This window comes from Camelus dromedarius, chromosome 18 (genome assembly GCF_036321535.1).
Source record: "Camelus dromedarius isolate mCamDro1 chromosome 18, mCamDro1.pat, whole genome shotgun sequence".
Classification (NCBI taxonomy): Eukaryota; Metazoa; Chordata; class Mammalia; order Artiodactyla; family Camelidae; genus Camelus; species Camelus dromedarius.
In genome coordinates this window covers 19,042,912-19,058,286 of record NC_087453.1, presented here as the reverse complement: position 1 = coordinate 19,058,286, position 15,375 = coordinate 19,042,912, and the positions used below count along the sequence as shown (strand labels likewise).

The 15,375-nt window shown below is 36.2% G+C and overlaps 1 protein-coding gene across 5 annotated transcripts in view; it reads right to left on the bottom strand.

Annotated features, from left to right (window-relative positions):
- RBM39 (RNA binding motif protein 39) overlaps positions 1-5,317 on the bottom strand; it is a 28,281-nt gene extending 22,964 nt beyond the window's left edge. For 4 of the 5 annotated variants that reach the window (XM_031433904.2, XM_010975193.3, XM_031433906.2 and 1 more), the window contains exons 1-3: positions 4,823-5,317; positions 4,151-4,214; positions 2,340-2,389 (exon numbers count right to left, since the gene is read on the bottom strand). In XM_031433904.2, the coding sequence (XP_031289764.1) occupies positions 2,340-2,389; positions 4,151-4,201 (101 nt within the window). In that variant the 5' untranslated portion in view covers positions 4,202-4,214; positions 4,823-5,317. Of the gene's footprint in view, positions 1-2,339; positions 2,390-2,760; positions 2,916-3,851; positions 3,924-4,150; positions 4,215-4,822 lie in introns of those variants that run through there. The other variant, XM_064475725.1, reaches the window with a different exon arrangement.
- Between the last annotated feature and the right edge of the window lie 10,058 nt (positions 5,318-15,375).

Below are 15,375 nucleotides of genomic sequence, written 5' to 3'. Positions count from 1 at the left end.
TTGAGTAATTCCTAAAGAGCTTAACTGAATGGATGCTGGTTTAGACTTTGTAAAACTGTTTATACTAACATGTAACGTTCCCATGAAGGCAAGCTCAGGTACTTAAAAAGGTATACTTTGAGGTCTTGCCAAGCTCAGGGGTATAGCTCTTCAGTAAGAAGGCTAATAAGATAAACTAACTTGTGTTATTTATTAAACTTAGTTTCTTTTACTATTACCTGAATATGACTGAGTGTATGTATTTAGAATTACTATTTTTTAAAAGAAAACATTTACTAGTCAGTCAACTCTCAATTTCTCAGAACACACATTTTCGTACTGTTTTAAAACTACATCCCAACACTCAATGGCTTTTAGAAAACAATGAAGTTTTCGGATGAAAAATGCAACATGGCGCCTTCCTTTGATTAAGAGACTTTATACTAAAGACTAGAGCACAGAATATTTTGCATGTTTTATAATATATCACTAAGTAGAAAAACTTTCTTCTAGATAACTTTCAAATTAATTTGAAAGATTAATTCCCTTCAGGAAAAAAATGGGTGAATAGTTCCTGACTGAGCAAAGGAGCCATTTATTTAATCAGCTTTAAATGAGAATGAAAAGTCCGACAAATAATTTATACATTTAAAAAGATACTAGATGATAGTTGAAGTTTTGAAAAGGTTCTTCTCTTAAACAAAGAATCCTATAGGCCAATTAAAGAAAATCGCCCATTCTTCTATATAGTCCCATAAGACTCTTTACATTAGACATATAAAAGCCACTAAGTACCAGTCATTGAAAGTATGATGCTGATTTTCCTTTTAAAAGCTTGATAGTCTTAACGAGCTTAGATGCAGGATGAAAGCAAGTATGAACTGGAGATGGTGTTAGTAGCAAGGAATGACATCTAAGAATGGTACAACAAAGAAGGCATGAGCCCAATAGTTGGTGTCCTTACTCTTTTGGCACTAAGGGTGAGATCTTTATCCACCTACTAGGTCTGATACCTAGAGACTGGGTAATTTCAATTTATATGGATACCCTTTCCTAGGTTTTCTTTCAATCACAGAATTACAAATCAGAACCATTAATTAGGAAACTTACTTTGTTAAAAGGTCTAAAACCAGAGGACATTAAACCATGCAACGATTGGTTGACTGCCTCAAACCATAACAATTCAAGACTACACCCAACCCAATATCCACGAAGTGCTATGATTAGTGAAACTTAAGACTCACACCCAAGTAGAAAAAATGTAGGTCATGTCCCACAAATTGTATCATTTTGATTCATTACTACATTATTTTAGGGGTATTATAAAAGTAAACCTGAACAATCTGGTCTGACAATCTTCACTGTCATAAATTTCTCACTTTAAGAAATCGTATTAACCTACCTAACATAGTTGTTGTGAGGATACTGAAGTAGTATATTAATAAGCATTTTCAGCTCTTAAAAGAGCCCAAAAGAACCAAGTCGCTTATTTTACCATCATTTTTCATTGTGTATTATGGGGTCATGAACATGACAAATGTTTGAATATGACATCACAAAAAAGGCTATTAAAACAGCTTAATGCTTGTAATACAGACCCATGATATTAAGAATTTTAGAGCTGAATGAAGAATCCAAGAATTAACAGGATCCAATCCTATAAAGTGGATATGTTTATACTGTTACTTAGACTTATTGTATACTGTTTTCTATATTACTCTCTAGCACTGAGTTCCTGTTAAGGGTTACTCATTTAACCCAAGTAACTCGCATAAATATTCATAGTTTTTTTAAACTTTATTCTCACTATTAAGGCTATCAGAGTGTAAAAAGCTTGAGAAAATGAGAGCCATGTAAGAGGAACATTAAGAAGTACTTAAATGTTATAACATTACTACAAAACGAGCCTTTAAAGCAGCAAAGAGTACAAATAATTCACAGCTCTGACTCCAGCAATTTAGAGCAAACAATTCTTTTCCATAGCCTGATTATTATCTTCTTCCTAACCCATCCTCAGTGGATATAATAGTTTTACTGATAACATCACTAAAAAATATTAAGCCAAAGTTAATAAATTTAAGACAGAAGACAAGCTCTAATTCAAGAACTCTTATCCAGGTTGTCATGGATGGACTTGGAGGGAAAGGTGTCCAAAAGTTTCCTGAAATCTAGGGAAAGAGTCCATAGTTTTACATCCTCAAATAGCATCTCATTCCCAAAGGTAAAGAACCATTTTTCTAAAAAAGGCAAAGAAAAGCTTCAGGAGAGAACCTTACGTTTATGCTTTAGCCACAGGAATACAACTTAGGATCTCAATCACATAAAGCTCCCCCCAACCCAGATCCCTTCTTGAAACTTACTTTTTGCTACGTTCTTCATGGCCGTTAGCACTGCTCAACTTGTTCTCATCCTAAGCAGGGTTGATAGAAGAACATCATGAGGACGAAGTGGTAACATTTCAAGTTGTCAAAGGGTAAAGGGAACAGGAATAAGAAAATACAAAACAATTTTAAAACTAATTACTTATTTATAGTTTAACATGGAAGGCTATAAAAAAATTTAGATGGGTATATGTTTAACCACTTTCTTGCTTACAATTAAGTCATCAAGGTACAAAAGTAAAAATGCATATTAACATGTTAAACTTTATTTTCTCATATAGTTAGATATAAAGTTATCCAGATTTACAGTGTTGAAGTGGTTAAATAGAATTTCTATAAAACATGAATGAAGTCCTGTTTTGAGTTTTACTCCATGTGCTATGGCCCATTTGGTCAGTACCATGGCTCTATTTCTGCCTAAGCCCCAAGTGGCCATGCTAGCAGCCAGCCACTATCGATTTCCTGTGACCGATGCCATTCCTGAGATCTTCGCCCATTTCCGTTGGAGGGTTGGGACTGTAAGAGCTTGATGCCACCTCTGTCACACATCTCGCCCTGAAGCAAACAGGGATTCACACTGCTTTAGTAATGTTGACTCCCAAGAACCCAAGAAAGTCAATTAATAATCCACCAGTCCAGCCTAAACATTTCCTACTTCCATACCTGTTTCCATGGAATTACATCCATGTTAAACTAAGACACAGAATCTTAACATTAAAATAGAAAGCAGCTCTTCAAGAGTCTAAGCATTACAAAACTACATACACTATTCACAGCTTTTAAGAATTCATCCAAATTGGTACCACATGGTCGAGCTATACACTCCAAAACAAATGTATTATTTTAAAAGGTTTAGCGCAATGTTTATTTTAAAAGTTTGATCACATCAGTTATAGGAGTAAAAGTGCTAACTCACAAAGCTAGTTTGCGACATCAGAGATAATGCATGCATACTGCTATTTTCACCACCAACTGGTGAAAGAATGAAAAGACACTTTTACTGTGATACTGAAAAGGGTCAAAACCTATTATTAGCCAAAATAACTCCTTTGTCATTTTTAGTGTGAAATATTATGGCAGGGACTAATGAAAAGTAAAACAATATGGAGAACATTAAAATAGTCACCAAGTGACTCTAAGTTGTGATACTGCCTCTGTTGCTTTAAGAAATTTTTTTCTATTCAGGGATCCAAGAATTTTAATAGCTTTTTAACTGAGCAGCAGATCATCACCTGCCTGTTTTAATATTTACTATCACCAGTCTTATACATAGGATAAATTTTAAATCTCACCCATTTCTTCTTGTAAGACTTGTCTTATTTAGAGATTTGCTTGCCACAGACTGGTTATGCTTTGTTATTCTTGGACCCCTGCTGTTTTCCCAAACCACTACATTCACCTTTTTGCTATACCAAACTGGAGCTGGTAATTCTTAGTTGAGTCATTTTACCTAGGGGACCACGGTACAGCGATAAGTCACTCAATTACTACCTTATGATTGACAGTTCACACTGGAATCAAAGGTGAATTCATGGGAGTAGAGGTGAGATATCGTTAGGCAAGTCTACAAAGAGAGATAGATGGGCATTTATTCATCACGCTGAAGTGAAACTACTGCACAATATTATTACATCAATAGCATATATTTACTTTTGTAAGTTACATGTAATGCATCTCTGATAAGATAAATCAAGAGGGCTCCGGGGAGGTTAGTTTACATTTCAGCAGTAGTTTCGTGAATAATGCTAAATTAAGAAATATATACACCTCACTGACATGTTTTTTCTCACCTTCTTGTAAGGAGCTTCAAGCATTGCTTCAATATCAATATCGTCTGCCATTTTCTCTAAACGCCTAGATAAAAAATAAGAATAACTCAGTAAACACGTTTAAACTCTGCTAAATTTTCCTTCTTATCCGACGTACTCCGAAATTTAACCCCACAAAATGACTAACGTGGAACGACGCACTTAAGCAGGCTTGATCATTGAGTCTGAAATGTCCTCAAGACGGAAAACACTAAAGTAGATTAAATATCCGATTTTTCAAAAGCCTGCAGTGGCTCAAAAAAAACAGAAGCCGAGAGCCTCGAGCGAAAAGCGCCTCTTTCCGCGCAAAACCCGCGCTGCCATTTTAGGGGCAAAGGGAAACTCCCTCAGTAGGGAGGGGTTGTGTGCCATGGCAGCGTTCGGCTGGCGCCATGTTGGGAGGTCGCGGCCGGCCCAGGCCTCGAAGGGACAGGTCGCCATCTGCCCGAGGCCTCTATGGAGTCCTTGCCGCCCCAAAACCCTGAAATTTACCGAACCGGAAAAGAAGGGCGCGGTCGCCGAAATTGGGCCGATTTCTCCTGCCTGCCCCACAACCCCGCCGCTTAAGACCATCTAAGGAGTGCCCCTCAACCCAGAAAAGAACCCAACCTCTCAAAAGCTCTGACAATACGCAAGCCTGAGACACCTCCTTACCTGTGCGGGCTTTCGGGGCCCTGCGGTGCTTGTATTCGGAACGAAGGGGGCTGCTGCCGCCGCCGCTGTTGCTACTGTTAAGCCGCTAGGCCCAGGCCGCGGTACCGCCCAGCCCGAATTTCGGGCTCCGAGGGCGGATAGGCCCGAGCGAATCTAAAAGAAACAATGGGATTAGAGGAGCCCGCGCGGGAGTTCAGGACGGCGGCTTCGGCAGCTCAGGATCCACCCCTGCGACAGCGTCGGCAAGCTCTCTGAAATGGCGGCCGCTGCTTCCCCGTACTCACATTCACCAACACACATACACACACAAACACACGGGGCCTCACAGAGCCCTCAGCACGGGCTCTCGCGAGAAGCTGCCTCTAGTTCCAGTCCGGAGAGGCCGAAACATCGCGAGATCTAGGCATTGCCCCAGCGACCATGGCCCAATCTCGCGCAATGATTGCACCACAGATAATCCCATCCCCCACGCAGAGAGGCGCCTTTGACTACCCCTTACCAGAAGGCGTCTACATCTCGCGAGACTGCACAAATTGCTAGCGTAAAGGCGGTTGGTAAACTTCCTGTCAATCTTTTAGAAAACTCAACGCTGAGTGGAGTTTGTTGGTCGCCACCGCCTCGTGGCGCCTCCTCAGAGCTATCTGAAGGTTTCTCCCTCAGAGCTGATGGTTTCTCCCCTCCCCCGGGCCTCCCACCCAGATGTCTCTCAAGGTCGCCATAAAGCTACCTAGTCCATACGGCGGTAGAATAAAATGAAAACGGTCGTATGTACATAATCCGTCCGGAGTGAAGACGAAGCGAGAAGCATGTAAGAGGGAAGGCGAAAAGAGACGTACAAGGCTGGGGACTAAGGGTGTGAAATAAAAATTAGATTTTCTGGCCTTTTGGAGCCAATGGACTAGGGCACTGCGTCGACTGTTAAGCTTCAAAAGACCCTTGAAGTACTGGAGAATGGCAAAGAGAAGGTGAAAAAACAAACTGCTCCCCTTGGCAGTGGATCAGTTTTATGCCCCCCAAATTGACAGCCTGGCCTTGTGTCAGGGTTGCTATTGTTTCTTCAGAAATGTCCCCCATTCCCCTGGGGCTTGGCTCCGCCCCTTAAGGCTCCTAGATGCCTGGCAGTTAGGGTATACGTTCACTACTTGTTCTTTGATCTAACCAGTGAAAAAGAACGGGGGGCGCAGGTGGGTGGGAGAGAGAGGGAGCTGAGAGGTCATTAATTATAATATAAGGCTTTTCCCTCTAAGATAAAAATGTTTGATAAAATTAGATAACTTACAAGCAAAAAATCTTGAAGAAAATCCAGAAATCTGTTAACAGCTTAATGATTGAAGGCCAAGATCTGAAATGAGTTCGTGTAACTGCTCCAACACTGTGTAACCTTGGACAAGTGAATTAACCTGTCAGTCTATTTATTTCTTCCTGTGAAAAAAAGGCCAATATAATTACTAGGCTACACTTCTTGATACTGACCTACGCCAATAATGCTCACTAGTTAATTCTTAGCATTTAACCGGATTCCCAGCCAGGTGGACACTCAATAAATGAAAGAATGAAGGCCTAATAGGAGTAGAGTGAGGATTAAATGAGATGATACATGAAAAATGCCTGGCGTATATTTAATCCTCAAAAAAGTTAACATCTTTTATTGCTATACAAAATTATTTAGAGGCAATGTAGGTATAAAGAGGCTTTCAATTTCGAGTTAACTTTCCACGCACGTGTTTCTTCTCGAGGGTTAATCGATTTTGCATAGTTATTCCCTTCTTTTCCTGAAAATTCAAATCCTCTTCTTATTTTTTAATTGTTGAAAATCATCACATTATATTGAAGTGCAATATGTCGGAAAAGACAAGCTAACCATTGCCTTCTCTTTTCCCCTGTAACTCCAGTGTTGTGACTTGTGAACTGTGCAAATATTAAAGCATAGGTGGTGGCCCCTTCTTAATTTGTTTGGGAACATGACAGGACAGAATTTGACCTTAAACCTCCAGGCTTCTTATTTAAGAAGAGAAAGATTTTAAGCTCTAAGTCATTTCATTATTGAATATCGCTTAAATTGTTTTCTGTTCAAGGACTATCAGAGTGACTGACAATTTAGCACACAATCCAGAAACACCAGCTGGAAAACTCAGTCTCTAAAACAGATTTATTTTTTATATTTAAAAGAAAATATTACAAGTGTAATATGCTTTTCATTCACTTTGCAAAACTTCTGTCTGTCTGGCTCATGGGCTCATTCCCCTATGATCATTTTGTTCTCAAGTCATTTGCAGCAAAAGGTCATTGAGTTATATCATCACCACCACCAAGAATATTCTACCTTAAAACTTACAGAAAGGAGTCCACAGTATAACTGAGAGCTTGGGATAAAAGAGGTAACAGATATTATGCTTAGAGAATTTGGTTGAAAATTAAATATATTTGCCAGTGTGAGTTTTTTGATGTCCATATATATCTTTTATGTAAAGGAAATGATATTTTTCATACTTGCATTTTATTATTGTTTTAAATTGAAGTACAGTCAGTTACAATGTGTCAATTTCTGGTGTATAACACAATGTCCTAGTCACACATATACACACATATATTTGTTTTCATATTCTTTTTCATCAAAGGTTATTACAAGATATTGAACATAGTTCCCTGTGCTATACAGCAGAAACTTTTTTTTAATCTGTTTTTATATATGGTGGCTAACATTTGTAAATCTCAAACTCCCAAAGGTATCCTTTCCCACCACCTTTCCCTGGTGACCATAAGATTGTTTACTATGTCTGCCAGCCTGTTTCTGTTTTGCAGATGAGTTCATAGTGTCCTCTTTCTTTCTTTCTTTCTTTTAGATTTCACATATGAGTGATATCATATGCTATTTTTCTTTCTCTTTCTGGCTTACTTCGCTTAGAATGACAATCTCTAGGTCCACCCATATTGCTGCAAATGGTATTTTATTATTTTTTATGGCTGAGTAGTATTCCATTGTATAAATAAACTACAACTTCTTTATCCAGTCATCCATTGATGGACATTTAGGTTGCTTCCATGTCTTGGCTATTGTATATAGTGCTGCTGTGAACATAGGGGTGCATGTATCTTTTCAAATTAGAGTTCCCTCTGGATATATACCCAGAAGTGGGATTGCTGGATCATATAGTAAGTTTATTTTTAGTTTTTTGAAGAATCTCCATACTATTTTCTGTAATGGCTGCACCAAACTACATTCCCACCAGCAGTGTAAGAGGGTTCCCTCTTCTCCACAGCCTCTCCAGCATTTATCTTTCATGGACTTTTGAATGATAGCCATTCTGACTGGTGTGAGGTGACACTTCATTATAGTTTTGATTAGCATTTCTCTGATAATTCATACTTGCATTTTAAAAATTACTATTCAAATTATAAAGTAAGTGCATTTTAATCCAGTTTTCCTTAAGACTTTCAGACTGACTTACAAAATTTGTTTTATTTAGAGATCTAACTAAAATTTTAGAATCACCTTATTAAATTCAAGTTAAACAGGCACGAGGTCCTGTGTTCAATCCCCAGTACCTCCATTAAAAAAAAACAAAAAACTGCAATTTGAACAGAATAAACTCCCTTCAAAAAAAATCAGTCCCATTTATGTTAGACAAGTTTTCTCAAATTTAGTATGCTTTTATCAATTTCACATGATGTATTTAAAACTCCCAAGTACATATATAATTCTTCTAAATCTAAAAAATTAAAATCACAAATATAGTGAATTTTAAAATTTCTTAAAATATTCTGATGTAGTCTCTTACACCTTTCAATTAAAATCACAAATTTCAAGTCAATTACTCAATCACATTTTTTACTAGAATTTCTAGTATGCCAAATTCCCTTGAACATTAAAATCTAAATACAGCTTATACAAAGTATTCTTAATCTTAATATGAAAGTTTTAAGACTTTAAATTTTAACCTCCCTATGTAAAAAGACTCTTATAGCAGAAGTGTCTCAAAAAGCTTGAGATTAACATTCCAAGAGAATTCTGATTCTGTCTCAGAGAGCTAAGATTCCTGATGTGCCAGAGTTTCTGACTTGGACCAAAGATAGTTTACCTGACAAATTCTAGCAATTCTTGAGCTACTGAGAGCACAGTGAGATTTTTTTTTTCTAAATCACTATAACAATGAGAAACTCAATTCCGTTTCATTCTGATGGAGTTAATTTTGCCACCTGTATGACTTTTGTCTGATTTGAGTGGATCAAATTATCATCCTCCACCCTCCCCACCCTCTGACTTCCCTTGTCCCCTTGATTCTTTTTTGTCTGTCTAATCAATCTACTTAAAGATTGGATTTTGCATTCATTTCAAATACTTGGTTTCTAGTGGTCATAATGTCATAATGTCAAGGGTGTTGCAGTGACAACTCCAAAATGAATTTGCATAAATTTGTGAATGCTTAGTACTTAAAAGAAGAGGTGTTTCAGCATACATCATTAGCCACTTATTTGAGGCTGATATCAAGGGATATAACTTTTCTTGGGATCACTGTCAAAGAATCTTGTTGCTCAAACTCAAGATATAGTTTCTTGAAATCCTGTGTGAATGAGATAAGGAAGCAACAACTGATGTTTTTATCAGTTTAATCTTTGGTTGAAAAAAGTAGACTGTTTGAAACTCTCCATAGTTAAAGCAGTTAAGAAAATTAAGGGGCATTCATGAATAAGTTGATAATATAGCCCATCTGTCCATCCCATGAGCAAAAGGATTGCCCAAAACACTATTTTAGATTGAAAATAAAAATGAAAAAATGCAATAAACTGTAACTTAAAATTTAGAACACTCTTTTGAAGAGTCTTGACTGAGTATAGCTGATTTACAATATTATATTATTTCTAAGTGTAAACACATTGATTCAAAATTGTTATGGATTATATTCCATTTGTAGTTATTATAAAATATTGGCCATATTCCCTGTGCTGTGCAATATATCCTTGTAGCTTATTTGTTTTATACATAGCAGTTTATACTTCTTACTACCCTACCCCTATTCTGCCCCTCCCCTCTTCTTTTAAAAGTGTGCCATTTACTGATCCACTCAGTAAGTGTTATTTAGTACCTTCTGAATTTTTGGCACTCCAGGGACAGTTTGTGAGTACCAAATAAATTAACACAGTCTCTTTGCTTCAAGAGTTTCCAGTTTAGAGAACACTTTAAGGAACAAAAATTATGTTTGAGACTGTTTTGTATTAAGATTTTTACAGACACTCAATGCCTTGACCTTCATAAAATTAATAATAGCTTATTTATATAGCACTTCACAGTTTATAAACCATTTTATATACATTATCCCATTTATTCCTCTAAATCTTATTTGTTTACTTGAATTGAATGAAATAAATTGATGGAATCAAACTATGATGGAAGTGATCGCAGAATCTTCTGCAAAAAACTCATTGCTGTAGATCATCAGGACAGTTAAGGAGTTGTTTTGTTTAACATTTTAGTATGAAAATTATCAAACAGAGAGGTTAAGAGAATAGAATATATGCCTATCAAATTTAACATTTTTTGGTATTTGTTTTACCACATATCTAGTTATCTACCTATTCCTCTTTCCATCCATCTATCCAGCTCAATTTTTTAATGTTTTTTAAAGTTGCAGGCATCAGTACACATCATCCCTTAACTCTTCAGTATTGCATATTCTTAACTAGAGTTTAGTAGTTGTTCACACATCTTTTTTTAAAATGAGGTAAATTTTACATACAGTAAAATGCACAAATCTTAATTATACCAATATATGAGTTTGACAAATGCATGCAAATTGAGTAATATTAATTTTATTTAAAGTGAAGGAGTTTGGAAGCAAGCTTAGAGGGCCAGTGAAGGCAATATATTTTATTCCAAAATATCCTGATTTGACAACCAGAGAAATGGATAAAACATTGCAAATTAGGAGGCAGAGTATAGTTTAAAAACATCTGCTAACAAAAGCAAAAAGAAATGCAATCAAAAATAACATTGCAAAAATTTGGAATTTAAGCAAATCTAGCAATGGAGAGGGAGATCCTGCTGACAAGACATCACAAGATGGAGATATACCTTGAAAATCATGGATGAAAAACAAAAGAAGCATCAACCCACAGTGATTTTGAATCAAAAGCAGGTGATTGTCTGATATGAGTGAATGACAATGAATAGTCCAGAAAGACAACGTCTCTGAAAGGATGTATCTAATAAACTCCTTTTGGGGAGGGAGGAGGAGCTGGGGAAAAAAAAAGGTCCATAAGAATCATTTTCTGGAGGAGACCCAAAGAGACATGACTTGCACAAACATCTCTAAATAACCAAGTCCTAACTCAATACAGAAGTGAAGCATCAGAGTTGGAATAAGTGCAGAATGTACATGACTAGTATGCAGTGGTTGTAAAAGAAACAAGATTTTGGTAATGTGGAGAAAGTGGAACCCTCAGATGTGACTTGTGTGAATGTAAAATGGTACAACTGTTGTGGAAAATTCTGGCAGTTCCTCCAAAAGTTAAGTATAGAATTACCATATGACCCAAACATTCTACTCCTAGGTCGAATTACACAGCAGAATTGAAAACATGTTTTTCAAACAAACACCTGTACACAAATGTTCATAGCAGTACTAGTCATAATAGCCAAAAATGAACACAACCCCATTGTCCATCACAGGATAAATATATAAACTGAAGTGGTATATCCATAAAATAGAATATTATTCAACCAGAAAAAGGACTGAAGTACTGATACATGCTACAAAGTAAATGAACCTCAAAAGCATTATGCTAAGTGAAAGAAGCCAGACGCAAAAGGTCACATATCACATAATTACATTTATATGAAACATTCAGAATAGGTAAGTCCATAGAGACAGCAATCTAGTGGTTTCCAAGGGTAGAGGGGACAGAGGAATGGGGAGTGACTACTTAATGAGTATGAGATTTCCTTTTGAGGTGATTAAAACGTTTTGGAACTAGATAGTGATGCTGGTTGCAAAACATATGAATGTAGGAAATGCCCAAAATAAGACATTTTAGCAGGGCTAATGGTTATTTTTTTTTAATCTTACATGAATTTTACCTCAATTAAAAAAGAAGAAAGAAAGAAACAAGATCATCTAAGGACTTCCAGAATCTAGAGCAAGATGCTGCAAGGTGATAAATGAAAAGTCCCCCAAATCCCTGCTTTCTAGTACACTTTACATCTCATGTTTCCCTATTTTCAGGATATTGAAATTATTTTGTAAATAGATATGTACTGAATTTCTACTCTGTGGCACTCACTAAACTAGGCACTGGGAGAACAAACAATGGAGTGCAAAAGCTGTCATGGTCCCTGTCTCCCTGAACCTTACAATCTAGCTGGAGGAGGCAGGCTTTGCTCAAAAGATCATAACAATAAATGAAGATGTACAACTGTGACAAGGGCTACAAGAGAAGTTTATGGTGTTATGAAAGTATATAGAAGGGAAATTTAGTGTGAGGAAGAGCAGTTAACAGGTGAAGAACATTCTAGTCAAGTAATAGAATCTTGAAAAAAGGCCTTGTAGCAAAAGAAAGTATGGTGTCTTTAAGGAGCTGGCAGAAGGCCATGTCACTGCAGCAAAGAAGCTTTTCAAAGATCCAGACCATATAAAGCTGCCTTCTTTTTTTCCCTTTCAGTTTTATTGAGATATAACTGACACACACACTGTATAAGTTTAAGGTGTACAACATAGTGATTTGACTTAAACATACATTGTGAAATGATGCCCACCATAAATTTAGTAAACATCTATCATCTCATATAGATACAAAATTAAAGAAATAGGAAAAAATGTTTTTCCTTGTGATAAGAACTCTTAGAATTTACTCTCTTAACACCTTTCATATATAACACACAGCAGTATTAATTATATTTATCTTGTTGTACATTACCTCCATAAGTACCTAAGTACTTATTTATCTTACAACTGGAAGTTTGTACCTTTTGACTCCCTTCATCCAATTCCCCCTCCCCTCACCTCTCACCTCTGGTAGCCACAAATCTGATCTGTTTTTCTATGAGTTAGTTTGCTTGTTTGTTTTTAAAGTATAATTGACCTATAACACTGTTAGTTCCTGTTACACAACATAGTGATTCGATATTTCTGTATATAAAATGTTCACCACAATAAGTCTAGTTACTATTTGTTACCATACAAAGATATTACATAATTATTGGCTGTATTCTCCACACTGTGTATTTCATACCTGTGACTCATTTATTTTGCAAGTGAAAATTTGTTCCTCTTAACCTCCCTCACTTATTTCTCTCCTCCCTGACCTCCCTCCCCTCTGGCAACCACCCGTTTGTTCTCTGGATCTATGACTCTGTTTCTGTTTTGTTATGTTTGTTCATTTGTTTTTTAGATTCCACATATAAATGAAATCATACAGTATTTGTCTTTCTCTGTCTGACTTGTTTCACTTAACGTAACACCCTCTGGGTCCATCCATGTTGTCACAAAGGGCAAGATTTCGTTCTTTTTAATGGTTGAGTAATATTCCATTGTGAATATATCTATATCTATATATAGATATCTCACATCTTCTTTATGCATTCATCTATTGATGGGCATTTAGGTTTCTTCCACATACCTTGGCTATTGTAAATATGCTACAATGGACATAGGAGTGCACATATATTTTTGAATTAGTATTTTCATTTTCTTTGGGTAAATGCCTAGGAGTGGAATTGCTGGATCTGGTAGTTCTATTTTTAATTTTTAAAGGAATCTCCATACTGTTTTCCATAGTGACTGCACTAATTTATAGTCCCACCAACAGTGCACGAGGGTTACCTTTTCTCCATATCCTTGCCCACACTTATTTGTTGTCTTTTTGATATCAGCCATTCTGACAGATTTGAGGTGATATCTTATTATGGTTTTGATTTCCATTTCCCTGATGGTTAATGTTGTTGAACATCTTTTCATGTGCCTATTGGCCCTCTGTATGTCTTCTTTGGAAAAATGTCTATTCAGATCCTCTGCCCATTTTTTAATAGAGTTGTTTGTTTTTGTTGTTGAGTTGTATGAATTCTTTGTATCTTTTTCATCTCGACCCCTTATTGGATATATCATTTGCAAATATCTTCTCCCATTCAGTAGGCAGTCTTTTATTTTTTTAACTTTCTGTGATTCCTGTCTGTCTCCTATTTTCTAATTTTCATTTTTTTTTTGAAGTACATTTGATTTACAATGTTGTGTCAGTTTCTGGTGCACAACATAGTGATTCAGTTATACACATATTTTTTTCATTATAGGTTACTACAAGATATTGAATATATTTCCCTGTGTGATACAGTAGGACCTTGTTGTTTATTTTATATATAATAGTTTGTATCTGCTAATTCGAAATTCCTAACTTACCCCTCCCCCCCTTTCCCCTTTGGTAACCGTAAGTTTGTCTTCTATGTCTGTGAGTCTGTTTTGTAAATAAGTTCATTTATATCACTTTTTTTTTAGATTCCATATATGATATCATATGATATTTGTCTTTCCCTTTTGACTTACTTCACTTAGTATGATAATCTCTAGGTCCATTCATGTTGCTGCAAATGGCATTATTTTATTTTGTTTTTATGGCCAAGAAGTATTACTATACACACACACACACACACACACACTCACACACACACACATGTACTACATCTTCTTTATCCATTTATCTATCGATGGACATTTAGGTTGTTTCCATGTCTTGACTATTGTAAATATTGCTGCTATGAATATTGGGGTGCATATATCTTTTTGAATTAGAGTTTTCTCTGAATATATGCCCAGGAGTGGGATTCCTGGATCATATGGTAACTTTATTTTTAGGTGGTTTGTTTTTTTTTTTTTTGCTACTTACTGCTTAGTTTTATTTTTTCTTTCTTTTTTCCTGTTTTATTGAGATGTAATTGACATATGGCATTGTAGAAGTTTAAAACATACCGTGTGACTTGATATACATATATATTTTGAAATGATTACCATAATAAGAGTTTTTAAAATCTCTATCACCTCACATAGTTACCATTTTTGTGTGTGTGTGTGCATGGTGAGACCATTTAAGATTACTGTCTTGGCAATTTTCAAATATACAATACAGTATTGTTAACTAAAATTGCCATGCTATGCATTAAATCCTCAGAATATTTTTAGGTTTTTAAAGAATCTCCATACTGTTTTCCATAGTTATGTTCCCGCCAACAGTGTAAGACGATTCCTTTTGCTCCACTCCCTCAGCATTTATCATCTGTGGACTTTTTAATGATGGCCACTCTAACCAGTGTGAGGTAACACCTCATTGTAGTTCTGATTTGCTTTTCTCTGATAATTAGCGCTATTCAGCATCTTTTATTATGCTATTGTGTATGTCTTCTTCAGAGAAATGTCTGTTTAGGTCTTCTGGGAGCCTTTTCGTTTTGTTAATAGCTTCCTTTGCAGGGCAAAAAGCGTTTTAGGTTGATGTAGTCCCACTTGTTTGTTTTTGGTTTTGTTTCCCTTGCCTGAGGATACATACCCCAAAAAACATTGAGGGAGGGTATAGCT